Raw genomic sequence first — 23,189 nt, forward strand, 5'->3', positions numbered from 1 at the left:
TTCGTCGTTTAGTAAATGCGTTTGCATGCGTTAAGATTTATGTACATGCGTATGATGTTTATAACGCAAAAAAAAAGACAGTTATGATATTTTATTAAGCAGAGTAATCGGTCGTCAATTTCTTATAATCAATATATATTGAATTTTTACTATTGAAATGTGTATTGTGTCATAATTATTCCAATTGTTTCCGCTCTGCACAGATCGATATGTCAATGAACTTTCGACATATCGTACATCCAATTCCGTCCCGACCGAAATCTCGTTTGCGAATTCAGTCGGTATCTCCCAATAAACCCCTGTTCCGTGGAAGCTATAAACCTTCATTACGCCCGCCCATTTAATATTCCTCCTGCCCCTTCTTTCCGGCAATTGCGTAACGAGCAAAACTTGGACCATATCACGTCAACGATAGTCGTTCGTTTTCGGCCCACTAAATCTTCATGTATTGCGCGAAAAAAGAGGATCAGCCTACATTTATGTTCTCTTGCCATCCGTGAATCTCGCGAGTAAGGGAAGGAGGGAAAGTCTATATCACCGCAGCCTCCTTGGTCGCGTAAACAAGTCGTCCCTTCTGTCGACAACTTCCACCTTATCTACTCAATTAGACAAACTACTTCTTCCTTGGCAAACACTATCGGGGGAAGGAGCGACCACCCTCGCTCGCTCGTGTTTTCGACTCGTTTTCTCACCCTCGTCCCCCGTCGCCATCGATGGCTGTCTCGGGAAAAACTTTCAGATTTATTCGCCGGTATCTTGCGATTTTATCACGAATGCCTCGGAAAATTTTTCGCGTGAACGAAGACAATATCTACTCGCGACACTAGTGCACATACATTTGCATCTTAGTAAGGTTTTGAGAAAAAGAAAACGAAAGAGATTTTCTTATAGTGATATTTAAATTTTTTAGAGAAAACACATTTTATCTGAGATAGGAGATGCTCGTAAGAGGTGCGAGAATTCTATTTACATTTTTAAATGATTTTTGAATATTTTCTTTTAAGGAAAATATCTAAAGAATTTTTAGATATTAAAAATTCATTTTTATCTCATAGTCAATTTCTGAATATTTGACAATTTCTTATAAAATTAATCAATTAAATTTTCAATTTTGGATAATTTTATAAATACTTTAACATTATATATATGTGTGTGTGTATGTGTGTGTGTTTTCTTCAATAATCGGCATTGATTTATTTTAATGATGATCGAAAGAGCATACATTTAATCTAGAACATTTCGCGAACATTATGTACTTGTTTTCTCGAGTACGTGCATCGAGAAAAATGAATTCCTCGGCGAGCAATCAGCGTTCCTACGTCGCCGCGGCACTTAATTACCGGCGACGCGTCGTGCGTCTCACGATTTATCGCGGCGCCAGATGCAGAAGTCGCGAAACGTCTGGAACTAAAAAATGCATCACGATGCACCTGCACACACCGCCGACCGCGCGGCACCAGTAACCAGTAGTAAAAGCACGCGATGGTACAGCGGCACTTTGACGTCATCCACGGCAGTGGCGAACTCCGCCGAAGTCAGCCGAGACGGAGCCCGAAGCGCACCGCCTAGTTCGCCATCGTCGACGTTCAGTCTATCGCCGACCATCGAGTAGTTCTGGTGGTTTCTCGCGCGCGTCGTTCACCCCCGTCTTTTTTCTTTTTTCTACCCCCATCGATGGTCGAATCCCGTTACGTCAGCATCGTCATCAGCTGGTCATCGATTTGTTCCAGCGATAACGTGAGAGGTGTTAAGTGACCGACGATAGAAAGCCGATCGAGATCATTGCGAGGTTGGCTCAAGGGAGGGGTGGAGAAAGGGGGAGAAGGGTTGAAAGAAATTAGGTACAGAAGAGTATCGATTCTCTGTTTCTAAATGAATAACAATCCCAGTGCGGTGGAGGTTGAGCTTGTGCCACGATTACCGATCTTGCACGCCGATCTTCGTGGCAGCTGATTGTAAGTAATTTCTTCTGTCTGTTATATGCGCTGTGATCATTGCTGATCGCTCCTCATATGTAATAGGTTATACTGCGGTTCCGCGGTAGAAATCATAGGTTAAATATTGATTTTCCGCGCCATAGAGAGAAAGAGAGAGAGAGAGAGTACTAGGCTTCCTCTTCTACCATTCATGTAATAGCATCGACTACATAAGCTTGTTCATTTTAATCACGAATTTTTTCTACATTAATCACATTCCTGCTCTTTAACTCTTATGTTAGGAATATCAAAGTCTTTTAAATTTTACAACTATGTATCATTCCTGACGTGACCTAATTTTTCAACAATGATTTATTTTACCGGTACCATTCATGCACTCCTCCCTTAGTTAGTCCTACTTATGTCTGATCAATACGAATTTCTCTACTGGTCGCCGTCGTAACAGAATGAGCAATGCCTTCGTTAAAACTGTCATTAAACCGAAATAAGAATAACTCGTTCTAACGCTCGTAATGTCATTGATCTTTACTCACAATATAATTTCAGCGCGACGTTATTGATCCCGCCGCATTTTAACACGCACTTAAAACTCAACGATGCGAACAATCGCTTAAGGTCACCTCGTTAACGGGATATTTACTATGTTATGCACCGCGTGCATCCAATATATATATCCACCGTGGAAAAGAAAAGAAAATGATCTTTAATTGAAGATTCACGCATGTAATAACGAATCGTACTAAATCGATCGCCGCCAGTCCTGTAATTACCGTGAAATAAATTAGTTCGCGGTTCGATTACCGGCGATTTAAATTCTTATCCGCGACGCGCACATCCGTATATGATAATGCGCGATGTATGCGCGCGGCAGATGCAATTTCGATAACAATGCAACCCGCAATCGTCTGGTCTGACGCGCGCGCGCTCGGCTCCGCTCCGTTCGAGTGCGCGTGCAAATTCTCGTCCCGAGGCCCGCGTTTTGCTCAGTACACCGTGAAATGGATCGGGTAGCGGAAAATAGTTATCGAGCCGGCGCATAACTGAACTGATACAACGGTAACCGTTCGCAATAAAGCATACCGCCACTCCTTTCATACAGAGACGCGTAATTGTTAATAAATATGTATCGCCACTGAAAGAAGTGCCAGATATATCGATTTCCGCGCGATTTTTCTATTATTTATATTTCTTTCTTCAAAAATATATAAATACATAAATAAATACATTGCCATTAATTGATGTAATGTACTGATGTGTTATACGTATTGATTGAAATATACAACGTAGGCTTGGTGACGAAGCAGGTTATTGATATCTGGTGCTCTAATATTAAAGCTGTACATTGTGTCATAGAGATACGAACAAAGGGGATTTAAATTTAAAATTAATTATATATAAAATACATATGAATAACAAAAGGAATATATAAAATTATGATATTAATTTTATACATATATACATATATTTATTTATTTATATACATTATTAATAAGACCATTATAAAGCGATTTTAGATAATAGATTTTAGATGATTAGATTTAGTATTATAATACTGAGATAATACTTTCGCCGTTGTTGCTTTCTTCAATTGCAATTTCGGGACGGGAAATTACAAGTGCTGTTTGCCACTCTTTATTCAACATAGATGAACGGATAGTTTTCCGGGGCCGCCAATAAAATTTAAGACTCCCGATTCGGACTCTGAAGGATTCTACGAGTTAAGAAGCGAGAGTCCGTGCTTCTCGCGTTCCACCACTTAACGTTAGGGGCGATCTTCGGAGGTTACCAAAGTCTACCGTTCCATCGAGGGGAAACGGGGGTTCGTAACATAGGAATAAGGGGCAAGAAGATGGAGAAGCGCGAGGGCGAGGAAGCGGCGAACACGGAAGGGGGTGGTCGATAAAAGCCGCCCTCGCATGGCTGCGTTATTACGTATAAAAGCGCGGGGATTGCGCCCGGCTCGATGACTGCAGACGTCTCTCACTCACTCTCTTTTTCGCGGTTCATAGCGCGATGCAACGCAACGACCGTGCACTTCCTCTTTTTTTTTTGAGCGCCGCTTAATAACGATAATCGCGAGCGATTAAGCCGGAATAAATCCGCCGAACGCGCGATTGCCAATGAAATTTCTCATACGCGAGTTATCAGTTCACCTATCATCCTTCTGCCTCGTTGACACAGGATAACAATGTGACAGTTGATGATCCAAATTATTAAAGTCTCGATGTTTCAACTGCTGCGTTATTAGATTAGCTTGTTGCAAGCAAATTGGTATTCGCAATTTTTCTCTATCAACAACTCTGTGTCATAAGCGGCATTACATTGTAATTAATATTGACGGGAGAAAAAGAATTTTTATTTTTGTACTTTTTTTTAATATCGATGCGCGATATTTAAAATTACGCACTCTATTAATGGAGTAACAAGGTTGACTTTTTCACTTCAAGAGTCTAATGAGTCTAAAAGTCACTAGGAAAGACTACTTTTATATTTACTGCGCATTGCTAGAAGAGTGACTCTTTAATAAATGTTAATTTCCTGCGACTTGACATAGATCAATATGCAAAGACCACTAATTACATCGTATCGTAAAGATATCTGTGAGTAATATCGCGATACTTCGTAAAATTCGATGGGAAAAAATTGATAGTCAATAGAAGAGCAGCCGGGACACTGGAAAATTTAAAGAGCGAAACGAGCAAGAATAAAAACGGAAGAGATCACATTCGACGAGTGTACTGTTCGTTAACTCGTTCGGAAAAACTGTAGTTGAATGGTAAACGAGTCTCTCTTTTTTTTTTCCAGCCCCGACGTCCACAATACCGGCGCTCTCAGCCAAGCCACTTTGCCATTTTGCTCTCGCAACAATCGTTAATTAAAGCCGTCTAGAGCACTCGCGTTTCCCGGACTCATTCCCTTGCTTCTTCACCTCCCTCGCTCGAGAATGGTTTCTAGAACTCGTTCATCCTCGCGGCTGTCATCGACGTTCAATGGGGGCGTTGCTCGTTGTCGAATTTTTTAAGTGTCACGAGCACGCTTAATGGAATTTAGGTGGTAGCTGCAAGTGCACCAAAAAAATATGCATTCACTCGTGATAACAGAAGAGGAAGAGAAAGAGAATATTAAGAATACGAGCGAATATAAATCGCTCATTCGTTAATAATTAATAGCCTCGGCGCGTAATGAATTATTATTAGCGAAATCTTTTAAATGCGCGAAACAAAATGCATCGATCGTGTGCATAGCGAGCATATATTTTCCATTTTTTTAAATGATTTATTATGCTTCGCGATTAATTCGAGCTGGAAATAATTGTCGGGTAAAATGTGATCTTTCGGGCGAAGTACGAAACGCTAAGCGAGTTAACGATTTTCTTATTCACAAGGCAGGGAAAGACGCCGAGGGCGTTAATCGTAATCATATTTCACTGACGTCGGGCTCGTTTCGATTCATCTCGATGCTCTGGCTTCGTCGTTCTCGAGAAAGACAAGCATAATCCCACTTTCTTCTAAAATTAGAATCCTCTTCATCCGTCTGATCCTGTCCCTCTTTCTCCCCTGACGCGGTATTCGCCTTAGATCGTTCCCTAACCAATCTACCTTGTTCCCCTTTGATCGTCCGTTCCCTTCTTCTGACTTCCGTAGACCTTTGAAACAACGCTACATCACTGGACTCGGTAAAGTCTAATGTTCGCGTATTATACTATAGGGTGTCTCGTCCTCGCTCTTCGTTCCTTTCACTGGCGTAATTTTCGGCCAATTTGGAGTGGATTTTTCATTGTGGACGAAAATTCCCCGTAATTTAAACGCTCATATTTTGTGCAGTAAAAAGTAATTGCAGTGTAATAGGCAATATTAAAGAAATTTAGCGTAATGGCGCACAGGTATTATTTACGCGGAGAATAAACTAGCGTGTATGAATTGTTCACATATTACCGCTATCTTTCACGTATTTTCTACTCGTGATGATTGTATTGAATATTTCATCGCGGTGCGTTGCAGTTGCATAAGCTAGCAGCACAAAAAGCACGTATTTTGCATATGAGAGATATTCTGTTGTACTCTAAAATCAAAATCCATGGATATATGTGTGTCTGCAAATGTAAGACTCATTTTTTTCACATTAATTAATTTGAATATTAATAATTTTAAATATTAATAATTAGTAATATTAAAGGAAATGGAATATTAATTTTCATATCAAGCTCCATTTTCCTGAAACAACTTCATTAATTTCTAAACGATCCAAAGATGGATTTCTTTGCATACCTACAATATTTAATTCAGGGTCAGTGTATATATGTGTGTGTCTGCGAGACTCTTAAAGTTAGAATTAACATCATAATATTCGAAAGCATTGAAGAAATAATTCAACACAACAAGAATAGCAGGAAGTTAACGTAGTAGTTTGCGAATTTCTCGTGTTTTTCAACGCAAAGTTCACATTTGGAGTGTCGAGAGTGTTTAAGGCTAAAAGCATACTGATAACAAGTTAGGGAAATATTGTGAGCATTAACATATTTCGTTCCAATTAAAAACATTTAACGTGTCATTATAGTTCCTTCATTATTCACCGACAGGATTTATTTATGAAAGAGTAAAATTAATTAATTACGTCTCTTACACTTTTGTTATAATATGAATTATATACGATGAATATATTTATCTCATGTTAGTTAGTACGAAATGCAAGGTGATCAAGTTTGCTTGAAGGGAACTGACTTATGTTGATTGAAAACGGTGCATCGGCCAGACCCTGCTTCAAGTGTCTCTAAATCCGAAGTACTCAGGCAGCTTCGCTAGGCGAACCGACGGTAAATTAGATTACGCTTCGTTAGTATCGTGCCTGTTGAAAAGTTGAACGTTGGCATGGGTGAGCGCGGGCCGGAGATTAATTATACAAATTAATTCGCATGACGCCGGAGTATTTTGCGAGCTTAGTTGTCAGATGATAATTTACCGCGGCTTTTATATTAGACCGCGTCTGCTGAGATTTGCCTCGTTTCCTGGTCAATTACAATATTTCTGCAACGCTGCGCGAAATTATTACTCCAAAGTATGATCCGCGAATGAATATTCGAAGCTCGTAAAAGTCCATAGAGAATTCATTCATAGAGGAGGAGAACGTTGCCCCGTGAATTTCAACGAGTCGATGATTCTCCGTTTGTGAGTGCATCGCCGTGCAGTATGCATTTTCGCGATTGCGTAACGGAGTCGGTGGAAATTATCGCGTTACGCTCGTTATGACGAATACGCTCGGCATACGGCCGCGGTCACGAAATGCCGGAGATTATGTGTATACCGTCGTAATTATGTAATAGCGTAACAAAATAACGGAGCCGGTCCTAATTTGCATAATAACGACGAAACGGCTGGCATGGGTCGTCGTCGTCGTCGTCGCAACTCCTCTCGTTGTCTCGGTCCTTTAAATTTATCCTGCGCTTTGTTATTTAACGCGCAATTAGTAACAGCCCTACAGAAGTGTTGAAATTCTGCTCTCTCTCTCTCTCTCTCTCTCTCTCTCTCTCTCTTACCTGATCCCGGTAAGCGGGTATTAATCGCTGACAAATTTAATTAATTCCCAAGAGCCTAAAGGCACGATGTTCGATCGCGCCTCTCTCCGGATCGCTTAACACCATGGATTTTATGATCCTTGTAGTATCTGCACAAACAATTCCCCCTTTCCCCGATACGATAGTAAGTAGTAGCCGGGACCGTGGTGAAACCGTGTCTGCTTTCCATTAACACCCGGAAAGCATTAGGTGCCGGTAATGGTAATAGAGGCTCTAAGATAACAGCAGGTGCACAGATACTCGCCGTCGTTCTACCTTCGGATAAAGATACCATCGTGTCTTTTAAACGGGAACACTCGCGCGATATTATTTTGTCATATTCAACGAACGTGACTCCATTTCTGCCATATCCTAAATTACAAATCAACTAATCACTGCGTCGCGGTGAATTACGATACGATCGAATATAGCTTGTTAACACTGAATTTAACCGCTGTTGCACAGCAAATTGCAGATTGGGTTACTACGAGGCTACACCGTGTGAATTACAATCAAATATCTAGCCCTATTAGCGCGACGAATTTATTTGCTATTCTATTTTAAATTGTCAATCAGTTGGTTACGAATCGTAATTTAATTTTTGTTATAACACAATAAATTTAATTATTATCTTTATTTCAAAAATTACAAATTGGATATTGATATATCATTGAAACTTTAAATTAATTTTTTAATTGAGAATGCCACTGACTTTTAAGATTTTAATTGCACTCATGTGTGTCGCAATTTTTACATATAACACAAACGACGATTATAGGAAATCGAAAGTTTTAAAATGGTTATTTTTTTCTATTTCTTTTAAGCCAAATCTCTCGTTGTAACTGCAATTTTTCTACGCGTGTTAATCGTCACCTCTCGAAACGCTGTCGGGATGGATATTTCTGTCCTTAGCTATGCCGTCGCGCAAACAAGGCTTGGAAAGCGATGGCGAAATCTTTCAGGCTCTATAATGGTACACGAATGGTAAAAGAAAATATCCGGGTGGTCCATTATCTTCGCCGTGTGAAGTCGATCGCGAGTTCGATAATTCACGGATGAACGCACCGTGTAATTACTCAGTTGCTATGAATATACTGGGTGTCGGAAATATCGCGTCTTCGAAATGTCACTTTTTTATTATTATATAATCGACAATGATTATGCAAATATATCATATGGATGCAAAATTGTCGATTAAAAATGAACGTTACGAAACGGTGGGTTTTTTTAATTCGATGTCTGCGAAACTTGAGAGAAAGTGAACGATGCCTAGAACACCGCGTACACGCGAGTCTGTCACGAGCGATTATGCCGGCGTGCGACCACGCCTCAGATCGTATCTCGAATGCCCTGAATGGCCGGTTAGATATATACCGGTAGTTATCGATGATCGAAACGCTCCGGTTGCATAAATGTCTCGCTTTGCCCCGAAAGAAACGTTGCCGGCCACTTTTATTATCTCGTGTATTTTTTTATTATCTCCTTATATAATTGTTCCTATAAACAAAGAGAAAGCGTTAATTTTAAATCACCGGATTAATTTAATTTTTTATAGCGATATAATATTGCGCACTACGAGAAAATAAAGATAGGAAAGCGAAAATTTATTCTCTTATCGTGAACATTAATTCAAGTATTAAAGTACATGAATCTAAACGACAAGCTGCAAGTACAGGCAAATATATTGACGAATATTTAAAAAAAAAACTTAATTTTCACGCGAGAAATAAACGTTTGACGAATGGAAACGCTTGTTCGTATAGGCGCGCATCTTTCGCAACAGAAATACCGAGAAAAGATGCGGCCGCAGATAACGTGAAGTATGAGGAAATTACACGGTGAAACCGACATCGCGCTCTGCGAGTCACATGCATGCGACGCGCCCATAAATCCCGGAAATGGAATCTTCCCCCTTTTCGTCCCAGACTCTCCGGTCGCGTACCGTCTTCCGCAAGGACTCCTTATTCTTCCGGGACACCTCTTTCTCTCCGGTAATACCTACAGGACGTAATCGGTGATCCCGGAAAGTCGGTGTGCTTGATAAGTCCTCTCACGTCGGGCTTTGAAAAAGCTCCGGCAGTCTGGGAGTCCGAAAAAACTGGCAAGAGAGAAAGAGAAAGAGAGAGAAAAAAAAGAGAAGGGGAGGGGAATGATAGAAAGAATAATGTCCCGAGAGAGGTCTTGCCAGGATGCCCAGCCGTTGGAGATTATCGGGCTAAACTGAAATCCGGAGCGAGGACGCTCGTAAACGCGAACGAATCATCCTGTCCAGGATGCAAGATGTTCCGACGATGCCAATAGCTTCGGCCTGGAGATATATGCCGTGGGAGGGACCAGGGATTTTAGTGATAATAGTCTTACACGGACGTTATAAGAAGATCGGAAAGATCGGGGGCTTCGCGTTACTCTTGCGGCGGAGAAATTTTCCTCAGGCACTTGCCGACGATTTTATCGCGATCATCTATCGAGATTTTGTGTGTTAATATTTTTAATATATTTATACTGTACTGAAACGCGTGATGCGTTAATTAATGTCCTATTAATTCCGAGACATTTAATATTCACGCGCTTATTAGTATTCGATATCAGGGACGTGAGGAAATCGCTTCAGAGAGAGAGAGAGAGAGAGAAAGAGATGCAATTGGCTATCAAATATGAAAAACAAGACATGATATTGCAAAATAAAATCCAATGCAACGCGGATCGATACTCGTAACGGAGGGAAAAAACCAACTCGACCTCAAAAAAAGTAACGTTCGTATATTTTTCTTCTGTAAAAAAATTCGACACTCTAGACTCTAGACGCTGATTTGTTTTTGATCGCGTTTTATCGTGCAAGTTAGATTAAAATCTGACCATGGCAGTGCGCGAGTTAATGTACTTGACGGATGAAACCGAATGGATAGGAAGGGGTTGATTTTAGCGAGAGTGGAATTTCCGAGTTTCATAAAAAAAAGGCTCATAAAGCAACGACGAGAGAGGAGAGCGCGAGCTTCTCGATGAAAAAATATACACCCTCGGCTCGAAACTTTATTAACCGCGTTTTTTCTCGCGCAAATTTTCCTCTGCGACGGAATAGCCGGTCGATTCACCGACGACCGATCATAAAGGTTTATGGACTGCGGCTGGCACGTAAAAAGGAAGACATCGACGAAAAACAGGCGATTTATAATACATCGTAAAGGGTCTCGTCGTGGGCCATCGTGAGGATTTCACGGTGGCGGTCCGATGATGAAACGATAAACGTCCGGTAAACGTTGGACTTTTCAGGTAGCTCTAACGCTTACTCTCGCGAAATGACGAGACAATCTTGTTACTCGGAGTATAAACGGGCTTTAGTGGCGATTTGCTTGGACTTCATAAAGTCTTCATAAGGTGGGACGAATCTATAATCGCGAAGGCGCTGGCTAAAAAGCGTTAAGCGTGAAAAGTATGAATAAATCACGGAGTACGTTTAAGAAAAAGATTAGCTGCAGGAACACGCGCTGCAAAGAAGCGAGATTATGCAAGTAGAAATTACCTTGTTAAATGTTGCGTGATTTTCCGGAAACACGGTACTTAAAAAGATTAATCGAAATAAGGAACGGATTAACTCGGTGAGAAATTTCTCGACATTATTATGGCGATCGTGATGAGACGCTGTTTCGCTAGCCCGAGAATAGCAATGGAACGAGTACTATAGTTTACTGTGCCTAAAGCAGACTGTGCACCGTATAATAAAGTTTATCGTGTCGTGATAAACATTTTACGATTATAATAATTCGCGCGAAATTTTTCACGTTTTTTTAGAATCAATAGCTCGCATATAGATAGCAATCCATTCACGATAATATTCGTCAGAGATTATATAAACTGTAACAATAAAATTTCTAGATATATTTTTAAGCTAATTAAAGAAATAACAATTATTTTAAAAAATAAAAAAGTAAAGCATAATAAAAAGTCAGTCTAACTATCCAAGAAGTCTTTCCCACGGAGGTGATTCAGTTCCTTCTGCGAATCAATTTATTTGTGGGAATTGAATCATTTATCGGAACACGTTCTCATTACGAAACAAGCGTAGATCGGCGTTTTTCAATCGTTAACTTCGCTTTCAACGCTGCGAGTTTTAGGAATTTAATCTCTTGATTCATTCCTAACAACACGTCAAGAAAGTGAATAACGTATATTAATTTTAGATTATTAATTTATTCTATATTGATCTTGATATTCTATGCCGCATAGTTATAATTTATTATTATAATTTCCAATATTTTAATGTAATTTTTTACGTTCTTTATTATGATACTAGAACAACACGATTTTATATAAAAAAGAATGATATTTTTATATAAAGTTTGTTTAAACTTGATTAATATTTTTTGACAGAAATCAGCTGATAACTGTCAAAAAATATTAATCGAGTTTAAAGTATTATAACATTTTATTTAAAACATATTATTTTATATTTTTTATTACATACTATTATTTTAAAATTTAATTAACAAATTAACTTTTAAATCAGCTGATTAATTAATTTTTTAAATAAGAATGTGTTATAAAAATTAAAGTAATAATATACTTTATACATATAATATATGTTATAATTCCTTAAATTCGATTAATATTTTTGACAGTTATCAGCTGATTTCTGTCAAAAAATATTAATCGCAGATAATGCATTATAACATATTGTTTACAACATATTACTATTTTAATATTTTTAACGTATTATTACTTTAAAATTTAATTAGCAAATTTACGCTTTATTAATATTTTTTGACATACATCAGCTGATTAAAGCGATAATTTGCTAATTAAATTTTAAAATAATATTGTGTTACAAAAATTAAAATAATAATATGTTTTAATTAAAATGTTATAGTACTTTAAGCTCGATTTATATCATTCTTTTCTCACTCGTATCATTCTTTTTAACATAAAATCGAGAAATTGCGCGCGCTTGTGTTGTTCTAGTCCCTTTCTAAAAAAAGACATATTAATGACAACAATGTCAATAACATACCTTTTTTAGAAGGGAGATAATTCAGATTTGTTTCATCTTTTTAATTGTACATACATTTTGTTCTTTTTTGATGAAACAAAAATTTACGAGTTTACGGAGGTTAACGATTTTTGCACAAAGTTGTAATAGCTGTTTAATTGTGCGAGGCCACCAATGTATTTGGAGAAACCACGAGCAGGCTCCGAAGCTCTCGAGACTTCCTCCCATCGGATCGGTCGAAACTTAATTACCTCGACGGGCTGTATGCGGCACTGCCAGCTACTCGAAGGGTGAAAGGGCCTCGGGGAATACTTCCTAGCTTCGACAAGGCCTAACTAGCGATTCTACGTGTTCTAGGCAGCCAATCCAACAATAACAGAGCGCTGCTATAACTCTTTTCATGCAATACTAGGCTCGAATTTCAGCATGAGTTCTTCTCACGACACTCGTCTGTCGAATACCGATACTCGCAATTCTCGCGGGAATAATCTTTGCGTAACACGTATGCCAATCGTTCTTTGATCGCATCGTCGCAAAATCGATATCGAAGCGATCAGTTTGAAAAGACGGCAGAAACAGCAACGACCGTTTTATCAATACGATAGAGATCAGTATCGTCCATTCGATGTATATCGTGTCTATGTATGTGTGTGTGCATTGAGTTAGGTAGAGCGTTCGAAATGGGGTGACGTTGGCGGGTGAGCGCCACACAGTGGTCGAGGGGTTGCGCTATGGGGTAGAGGGTGTGTGTGTGGGTTGGGGGTTGGTTGGGTGGTTGTGTAGTGTGTATTGATCGAGCGAGGAGAAGAGCAGCTCGACTCTCTTTCTCCATTTCTCTTTCCCTCTCTCTCTCTCTCTCTCTCTCTTTTTTACTCTGTACCGCACTTTGCGTGGACGTTCATCTACCCTACACGGTGTTTCGGGCGTGCGCCACTTTTTCCTCACTTAGGGTCTTTCTCGCTTTTTTCCCTCTCTATCTCTCTCTATCTCTCTCTTCTAACTCCCTTCATGCAAATCACCTATCCTCGCTGATGTCCACGTCATGGTCAATCGGCTGTTGTTTCTGCCGATCGACAAACACTGACAGTGAATCACAGACACCCGAATATCGATCTTTCCGACACTCTGTAATTTAGGTTTCTCTCTCTCTCTCTCTCTCTCTCTCTCTCTCTCTCTCTGTCGTGGTCAAGCGTTTGTCAGATTCCATTAATAGGGGAAAACCGATAGTTGCTACATGGGCATTAGCAGAATGCAGGACATATCAACAGACGATCGATACAGCATAAATCTAAAATATTAATTACAGACTATACGAGACTATATTACGATGACGTGAATATTTAGTTTATTTCTTTCTTTCTATCTTCGATTTACGAGTATTTTTTATCTAATATATTTTATTCAATGCGTCAGAATTACAACAATGATTTTTCTTCGCCGCGTGCCTTACCTGACGATTTAATTCGCACTTCCCTGAAAAAGGCCGTGATTTACGATGATAGCAATATAATCAGAAGATAATGATCCACGTTCTCGAGCAGAAACCATAAAATTACGAATACTGTAATCATGGTGCCGGCGAGATAGACACAAGGGGAGACTTGCCGGCGTAATTTACGACCCAGCCAGGTGCGTCAGAAGTTGCTCACCTTACGACCTAATTGGGTTTAATTACACCTGACTGAAAGTTACGGCGATGCGCGCATGTACGCACGCCGCTTGGATCACAATTATACCGTCCTCCAGTAGCTGATTTTAGTTATATCGCGCGATCAGTTTATCTGAATCTTTCTTTTGCTGCTTAACTCGACGTGCCATTAATATAGCCCAGAGTAAAAAGAAGTTTAGAAAAGTCTAATAGAAAATAAATTTTTTGAAGATTAATTTCACGCATATCCTTCTCAATTTTATGCGAAGCCTCTCTTATTCTTTATAGAATTCTAGACGGGACATTTCTCATCTTACAAAGATGAGTCATGGTCCATTATCATCTTACTATCGATTCGCGGCCATCTCAGATGAATCCCAGAGTGTTTCGGTTTAAATTGTCTACATGTCTACATCATCGTCCACTCAGATCGCCGAACTCATATTACTATATGGACCTCGATGGTCGATCGATGCGCCCAGTGTCAATAACCCGGTATTCCAGATACTACTGTGTGGCAGCACCTCACCAATCCCGGGATTAATAGTATTAATAACGATCCGACTATATAACATTATCGCGGTTCGCGATCGGGAATCGAATTAACGTTCTTGCGAAACGAATTACGTCAATGCGTCAGGATTGCGATTTTATTCCCGATAAAGCTCTCGTCGGTCCGTTCGATTCGATGCGGCCGAATACGAGATTATTATGGATTAATTAATAACCCGTTTAACATGATTGAGAGCGCGTCATAATATTCATAATTCGATAAATCGTTATACTATATCCGATTATTGACGAATCTATCCGTATATCGGTATGAAACGGAATGCGACGACATTGAAAGAGTCTCAAGAGTGTTGATCGACGAGAAATTCTCAGTAGAGACCGATATCTCATCGATCGTCCTGCGCCATTCTCGTGTTCTAACAAAATACAGGGGCTTTCCCCTTACCGGCGAAACTTCTGGCGAATTTCCAAAGCACCCCTCATGTTGTTCCTAACCCAAATACTTGCGCGAAATTATACCGTTTGACTTTGCGTGCTGTAATGCATGTCGTCGTCATCTTTCTCGCGTCACTCTTTTAAATTAAATTATAATTTTTTGCCTTTCTTCCTTTTTTTTATACAGAACTACACGAGCTTTCTCAAAATTATCTCTCTGCACGATTTATTCGCGAATTTTTTAAATCAGTCTTTTTCTACATTATTTTATTTCTCGCGGTATGTTGCAATACGCGAAAAAGTTTGAAAATTTTTTTCCAGCCACATAGCACGCAATTACTAGTTTTCTCTAACTGCAAGCGACAAAGTAGGTTCACCAATTAGCGGCACGTACGAGAAATTATTACGATTATTATCATGTAATTAGGAAAATAATTAGTAAAGTTGAAAATAACAAGTATGTCGATGCATTGTTTGCATCTGCTCGATTCTTAACAAGGATTATAATAAAAGCACAATAATCCAAAGTAAAAATTAAAACTCTTGTTAATAATTTGTTTAATTGTCATCCCTAGATTGCAACATATGATTGTGCAAGATTTAAAAAAGGAAAAGAGATAACGTCATTCGCACTTGATGCAAACATTTTTCATTTTAATTTATTCAAACTTTTAATATGAACGTCTTTGAAGCATAAAGTAAGCAAAATCGATTGATATCGAGGAAAAGTTCTTGCAAGCTCGCGAGTAGTTCATTATAATCTCGGCGATTAAAGGCCTCAAAGTCTAGAATCCGTATTCCTCGAGTATGTTCAAAAGGAACGTCGGTCCTTAGATATTCCTCTAATACGCCCGAACGATACTCAGGAGAGGCAACTGGCGTTAGTCAGCAAACCGCTCGACTAATCCCTTAATTACTTCGACATGGTTAGCAATCCTGTACTAACCGCGTCGGTTCTGTTTCTCGATCGTTAATTAAAATGTCACTTTCTTGCAGCCGTGCGATTTCCGCCTATGACGAACGAGAGTGCACGAATTCGAGATAAAAATGCATTCCGAAATAACCAAATTTAAATATTGATTAATGCCTTATTAAATTTATTAATAGTATTATAAATCGATCTCGTGAATATCGCGCGCATAAATTCTGTATAACTCATACATATAAATATGCATTATATATATATAATAATTAATATATGTACATACAAACATTTTTGGGAGTTATATAAAAAGATTTAATTCAGAACTCTTAATATGTAACTAATTGTAAGATCTTAATAATGAACATTGCATAAAGCAGTAGTGTTTTTTTTTAAATAAACGGCGTATTTTTTAAACAAACAATAAATGAATAAAATACTTTAAGAAATCTCTATAAAATGTAGTATTTAAATAAATATCGAGCCCGGCTTAACCCTTAAACGCTTGAAATTGTTTATGAGAAAAAAAATGAATCAAATAAATAAAAAAATCGTATCGAAAACGCATCAGATACGTATCATGTGCACTTAAGGGTTAACGAGCGATACTTATCCTATCGAGAATCGCGAAGGCGCTATTATCATCACCACGACCGCCCGTCGACAATTCATCCCCTTGTAATGCTTTGCATGAACGATGCTGATTCAGGTACGGCTGCGAGGGTGTGGCGGAGTCCGCTCTCGTCGACGACACCCTCAACGGGAATCCCCGCTCGTCATCCCCGTCGTCGTCGAGCGCGATCCTGCCTCAATCTCACACCCTACAGTCAGGATCGATCGACGCTAAGGACACTTCCGAGTCGAGAAAGTACGTACGAAACACACTCGTGTGATCTCGTGGCACCCAATCCTTCCTGCTGATGATAGTCCGCTTGTTACTACTCTGTTCGTCGCTTCTCTTTTGTGTGTCTCAAGTTGCCGCTTCTGTTTGCCGTTGTAGTAGCGAGAATGCTCCATCGCGAAACGAAATACCCGAGTTTCGCGTAAACAACCCTGTGCTCGCAGATGAGGGCTATTTTGTGTGTGTAGATCCCACCTATCCGTTCGTGTACTCACATTGTTGCATATCATACTGCGATGCTGCGTGGCAGATACAATGAATATCGCGTATTTGAAGAATGAATCGCGAACGTTGAGCCGAGAGAAGTGGTATCAGTGACATCACCTTTACTCACTTTGATGAAACTACATATTGTACGTGACGCATGACGTATATATCATATGTATATGTATATTATCCTTCATAAAAATTTCTTGTTTGTAAAAACGACTTATATTTATCACGATATTTCACGCGCGAACAACAGTGACTTAAGAAAGGATCTCGAAATAATCTTGCGAAATTTCCGTCGACCGTAGATACCATTTATTTTCATATATAGATTTTTTTTCTCGGTTTCGTATTGTAACAGCTGATCATCTGTCACTCGCGCGCTGCTCTCGTATCAGAAAGTAAAATACAATTTTGCGCTGCCAGTATACAAGTCGGACTTTTCTCGGGCTCCCTTGTATTACAAAGTAAAATACTTTTCTTTCCACTGGTAGCCACGTTGCTTCTTGCTACACATTTCACTTTAAAAAATATACGATAGTAGTTGGATCCATACTAAAAGCAAATGTGAATAACCGGATTGAATTTAATAGACTAAAAAACGACCGCGAATATTGGCTTGTTTAGTATCGCACTTATCCTTTGCGTGTGAAATTATTATTCTCACTAGTATTAATATAATCCTTTATCGACGCTACAATTCGTGACATTAATGAACTAGGATACTTTAGAAGGGACAAACGATCAAAAGTTATTAAATTATCCTACTGTCACCTTATTATATAACTCTTTGAAAGCTTTTTAAACTTCTTAAAATTATGTATTTTCTGGGTGTGTGAAGTTGGCACCCCTATGTTATGCTATCATAGTTCTGTTAAGAGTTCTGAGTTATTTAGAACCATAGGAAGAGTTCTTGATAATTTTTAGAAATAGTTCCGGTCATTACGATAACGAAAATTAGTTTCAAAAAATAGGGATGCCAACTTCACATTTTTTTACACATCGAGTTCTAATAGGTTTGAACAGAGTTTTAAGGTTCTTTTAAATAGTTATATAGTTCCTGATTATTTTTTGAAAGAGTTCTGCAATTTTTATAGAGATAAAAAAACATACTTTCAATATCGAAGATACGTTTTTTTATCTAAAAATTGCAGAACTCTTTCAAAAAATAATCAGGAACTATATAACTGTTTAAAAGAACCTTAAAACTCTACTCAAAACTATTAGAACTCGATGTGTAAAAAAATGTGAAGTTTTGGCACCCCTATTTTTTGAAACAGATTTTCGTTATCGTAATGACTGGAAGTATTTCTAAAAATTATCAAGAACTCTTCCTATGGTTCTAAATAACTCAGAACTCTTAACAGAACTATGATAGCATAACATAGGAGTGCCAACTTCACACACCCGTATTTTCTGACCATTATATAATGTTCCGCCCATTTGCATAATGTTCCAAATAAAACTAAACTTCGAACGTTTTTACCTCCCCTGGAACAAGCACTTGACAGACGCGACAGACACCTGTTACAGTCTCTTCACTGCATGTATACAGGTCATTTTCTCTTATTCATCCCAATTTCGCATAAAATCTTGGGTCCCTTTTATGAATGTGCACGATATATATAATTTGACATCACTACCAAGTACGAAGCGCAATTTTTCCTCACTCGCTCGTTCGCAAAGGACGTTTTATTTTACAGCCCCTGTAAATAATCTCCTGCTGGCCGACTCGTGTCGCGCCCGACTTGGATTAGCACGCGAGGACTTCTCGTCGCGGCGATAACGGGCGACTACATAGCTAAGGATCAATAGTGGTTTACGAGCGAGATGGCACGGCCGTCAGTTGGACGATCTAACGAGCGGAAATCAATTTGTCATTCCGTCGTAGATGACGATCGTCGCCGAATGTTTGTCGATTCGTTCGCGAGACGAATGAATACGATCGGACAATGACGCGATAAATCAAGCCGCTTATTTCGGCGATCGTGATTCGCCCTGAAATTCCCTCAAGTCGTAAACTGAAATTCCCTCAAGTCACGCGAGAGTACGAACACAATTGCACACTCGTGCAGTTTCGCGATAAAATAGAACGAGAGAGAGGGCTTTTTTTAGCGAACAACCTTGTCGCGTGTGACCGCCTCCTCGTGATGATGCGAAACGGATTGAAATGAGTCGCGCGTAGGCCATAGTAACAACCGAGAATAGCAACTGCGCGAATGGTAAATAACAAGATTTTTACATCCAAACTACGGCCAATAAATAAAAATGGATATTTCTTTCACGAAGCTTTGCATATCGCTGTATGGTGAAATTGATAGCTTGCACTATGTACTATCGCTGATTTCCTTGTTGAATAAATAAGAGCTATGACTCCCTGTTTCTGCTGCACTTCTTATGGTTGATTTTAATTAATATTGATCTTGATTCTCTTTTTATTTTTATTTTCTGATATTATAAGTACACGCAAAAATTTCAGAGAATTGAAATATGTTTATAAAGATACATTTGAATCATAGGCGTGTTTGTTCTTCCTAACAATCTTTGCTAATATGTTTTGTACATCCTAATAAAAAAATTAAATAAACTGTATTTCCTAGCGTATATTACATCTTATATATGTATATAAAGAAAAAATTACGAATCCGCCTATGATTTGGATTAAAGGTGTAGTCAGACGATACAAAATTCTAAGAGATGTCGAAATCGCTCAGACCTCCTTAAGACGTCTTTTAGACCACTCCTAGACTTTTGGATATTGCCGCTTGGATATTCAGTAGACATCGTCGCGATGACGAACTTCTGGATTGAACCTACCTTTCTTGACTCTCGGTTTTTCTTGGCTTTGCACTTCAGTTATTGCGAGAAACCTGACAACGAGACCGCAGAGATGGGCGGTGTGCCGCACGTAGAGGGTGGCCTGAACAGCGAGTTGTACGCGGTGCCGGTGAAACGACGACAGCCAAAAGACCAGAAGAACAATGCGATTCTGCAGAACAATACCCAGGAGAAACCGACGGACGTGGATAGCACCGATTCCGAAGATAAAGATGAGAATCTGCCGTCCGGATGGCAGAAGCACGAGGGTGGGTAGTCGAGCAGGCTTGAAATAGTATTCCATTCTCAAATCGATGCATGAAATCCGAATAATCGTTACATATAGAAATAATGTTTAGATTTAGATATAAATAATCTTTGGTAAAAAAAAGTCGTAAAAAAAATTTTAATAAATGCATTACAAAAAAATGAGTATACAAAATATAAATTTTAATAAATAAATTGATATTTCTCTTTAGTTTTCTTCAAGTTATCCTCGGGTTTTCTCGATATCTTCTTTCATTAAAGAAATAGTATATTGATAAAATCGATAATCGAAAATTAGTACGCGGCTATTATAAATGGAAGCTTTCAAGTTTTAGTTATAAAATTAGTTATAAAATCGAATGCTGTTTTAGATGAGAATGGACCTTATTATTGGCATGTGAAAAGTGGCAACATACAGAGAGAACCGCCAGAGGCTCCGTTGCATTCCAAAACTGAAGCGCGTCGAAGTCTGGTCAAGGATAATGATAGCGTGAGTAGATTGATCCACTAAAACAATTTGTAATTATTATAATTTATTGATATTAATAATATTATTGATATTACTAATATAAATTATTCAAATTAAATTATTATATATTTATGTGTATTATATACATATATTTCATTTGCAATACTACCGTTTTAGGTAAACAATTTTCACACTTTGAGCGGCATGGTGAACACGGTGACTCGCAGCAACACGAGCTCGGCTTTGGACCAGGAATTGGAAAACAAAAGGAAGATGGAATTGGCGCTCAAGTAAGCGAATATCGCCTCGCTCTCACATGGCCGTCTTTGTAGCGATTGTCATCGATTCACCTCATTTATTTCTTTCAGACGAAGAAGCTATCCCGCCAGAGCGGATTCCGAGGGCAGAGACAAGCCGATCAGATTCGCCGTACGATCCTTAGGTTGGACGGAAATCGCGGAAGAAGATCTAACACCCGAGAGAAGCAGCAAGGCCGTGAACAAATGTATCGTGGATCTCTCACTTGGTAGAAACGATCTGCTGGATGTCGTTGGACGATGGGGCGATGTAAGTGTTTTTTTGGAAATCAAAAATAGATAAAGTTTACATTATTAACAATAAATTTAAAAAATATACGAACAATGAGAAAAATAATTTAAATGTGACAGAATTTAAAATTATAATAGATATATGATTAGTCAAAGTATATTTAGATTTCTCTTAATGCTCAATAGAATAAACCAACATCGATTTTGCGCAATAAACACGCGATGAGAAATATGTTACGAAATATTTCAGGGCAAGGATCTATTTATGGACTTGGACGAAGGGGCGCTCAAACTGATCGATCCAGAGAATCTCACCGTACTAAACACGCAGCCTATTCATACGGTTAGGGTATGGGGCGTAGGAAGAGATCATTGTCGGTGAGTGAAATATTAATTATCTTTAAATGAATCGAAGGACTGAGTTCCAAAAATTTCTAGGATGTCAGATTCTTCAATATTATTTTATTAAATATTATGCGACGTATATACATATATTATACTAATATATATATTTGCATTGTTTTCATGAATGTCTGATTTTCTTTGGACGGATCTCTCTCTCTCTCTCTAACAGCGAAAGGTAAGATATACAACGATGATAAAAATTGCATTCTATAATAAAATATAAATTAAAACTATAAAATGAAAACTTTCTGTTTGGCGAAACAAAATTTATTAATTAAGTCTGTATTACTTCTTTCAGGGATTTTGCTTATGTAGCAAGAGATCGATCTACCAGGAAACACATGTGTCATGTGTTCCGTTGCGACATTCCGGCGCGCACGATCGCGAACACGCTTCGCGACATTTGTAAGAAGATAATGATCGAGCGTTCGCAGCATCAGAATCTAGCGAAGCCGGTGGACATCAATGGTCGGACTAGTCTAGCTACGAGACCTACTAATCTGCCCACTGAACATCGACGCTTCCACCGAAACGGTCAAGCACTAGTCAGTGAGTAGTTTTAAATAAATACAATCTTTTTTATTTTATTATTTCTTTAAATAGCAATTGGTAAATTAGATTGCATAAAATATATTTATCTCGCATAAAATATATCTAATAAGAAGATATCTTGTTCATAATAAATTGACGAAGACGGAAACATCTCTGAAGAATAAAATTAGAGAGTTATTTGAAAATAAAAAATGAGTTGAAAAAAATTGTTAAATAATTCTTGTATTATTTTCGCGCAGCACAATCTTTTCCAACGCCGATGGAAGAGCCGAAAAAGGTTCTGCGAGCGCAGTATCTCGGATCCATGCAAGTCAATCAGGCGACCGGCATGGAAGTGTTAAACGATGCGATAGAACATACCGTGACGAACACGCCGATCAATCAATGGCGAAACGTCAACGTCGCCGTAGCTCCTAGCATGATTTCTATTCTTACGCCGAACGTGAGTATATTAAAGATATCAGCATACCGAAGCGCTGAAAAATGATTATTAAAAGAGCGATTATTTATAGCGATTGTAATCTTTTCAGGATGACAAGCTCATCACCGAGTGTCGAGTACGCTACCTGTCATTCCTCGGTATCGGTCGCAACGTGAAGCAATGCGCTTTCATCATGCATACCGCGCAGGATTTGTTCATCGCACACATTTTCAACTGCGAGCCCAGCAGCGGAGCTCTCTGCAAAACAATTGAGGCCGCTTGCAAAGTGAGAATCCCCTTTTTATATGATCCTGCAAATTCTCTCTTGCTGAAAGAAGGCGTTAAATGAAGAAGATATCTGTATTTCTTTTTCAGCTGAGGTACCAGAAATGCTTGGACGCACATCCGCAGGGTTTCAGAAACGCTAGCAGTCTTAATACTCCGAGCGGCAGAGGGCTAGGCGCGACCTTGAAGTCCTTAGTTGGTTCCTTGACTGGTCGTAGAAACAAGCAGGGCGAATCCTGAGACGAGGCTCTCTCGCTGCAGGTAATATACATAGATAATGTGCGAGGATGAAGAATTTAAAACGAGTAATTGGACATTTTCGAT

General features: G+C 38.9%; 1 protein-coding gene across 1 annotated transcript in view; it reads left to right on the forward strand.

Annotated features, from left to right (window-relative positions):
* Positions 1 to 23,189, forward strand: part of LOC145940355 (protein Fe65 homolog) — a 151,191-nt gene that overhangs the window by 123,610 nt on the left and 4,392 nt on the right. The window contains exons 5-15 of the mRNA XM_083045412.1: positions 16,700 to 16,858; positions 19,958 to 20,187; positions 20,557 to 20,675; positions 20,832 to 20,944; positions 21,023 to 21,221; positions 21,453 to 21,580; positions 21,777 to 21,782; positions 21,906 to 22,156; positions 22,399 to 22,601; positions 22,690 to 22,866; positions 22,956 to 23,126. Coding sequence (XP_082901538.1) covers positions 16,700 to 16,858; positions 19,958 to 20,187; positions 20,557 to 20,675; positions 20,832 to 20,944; positions 21,023 to 21,221; positions 21,453 to 21,580; positions 21,777 to 21,782; positions 21,906 to 22,156; positions 22,399 to 22,601; positions 22,690 to 22,866; positions 22,956 to 23,105 — 1,735 coding nt within the window. The 3' untranslated portion in view covers positions 23,106 to 23,126. The remainder of the gene's footprint in view (positions 1 to 16,699; positions 16,859 to 19,957; positions 20,188 to 20,556; positions 20,676 to 20,831; positions 20,945 to 21,022; positions 21,222 to 21,452; positions 21,581 to 21,776; positions 21,783 to 21,905; positions 22,157 to 22,398; positions 22,602 to 22,689; positions 22,867 to 22,955; positions 23,127 to 23,189) is intronic.

Source organism: Prenolepis imparis, unplaced genomic scaffold (assembly GCF_030444845.1).
Source record: "Prenolepis imparis isolate NDT839.2.m4 unplaced genomic scaffold, iyPreImpa1.0 SCAF_9, whole genome shotgun sequence".
In the NCBI taxonomy this organism is placed as follows: domain Eukaryota; kingdom Metazoa; phylum Arthropoda; class Insecta; order Hymenoptera; family Formicidae; genus Prenolepis; species Prenolepis imparis.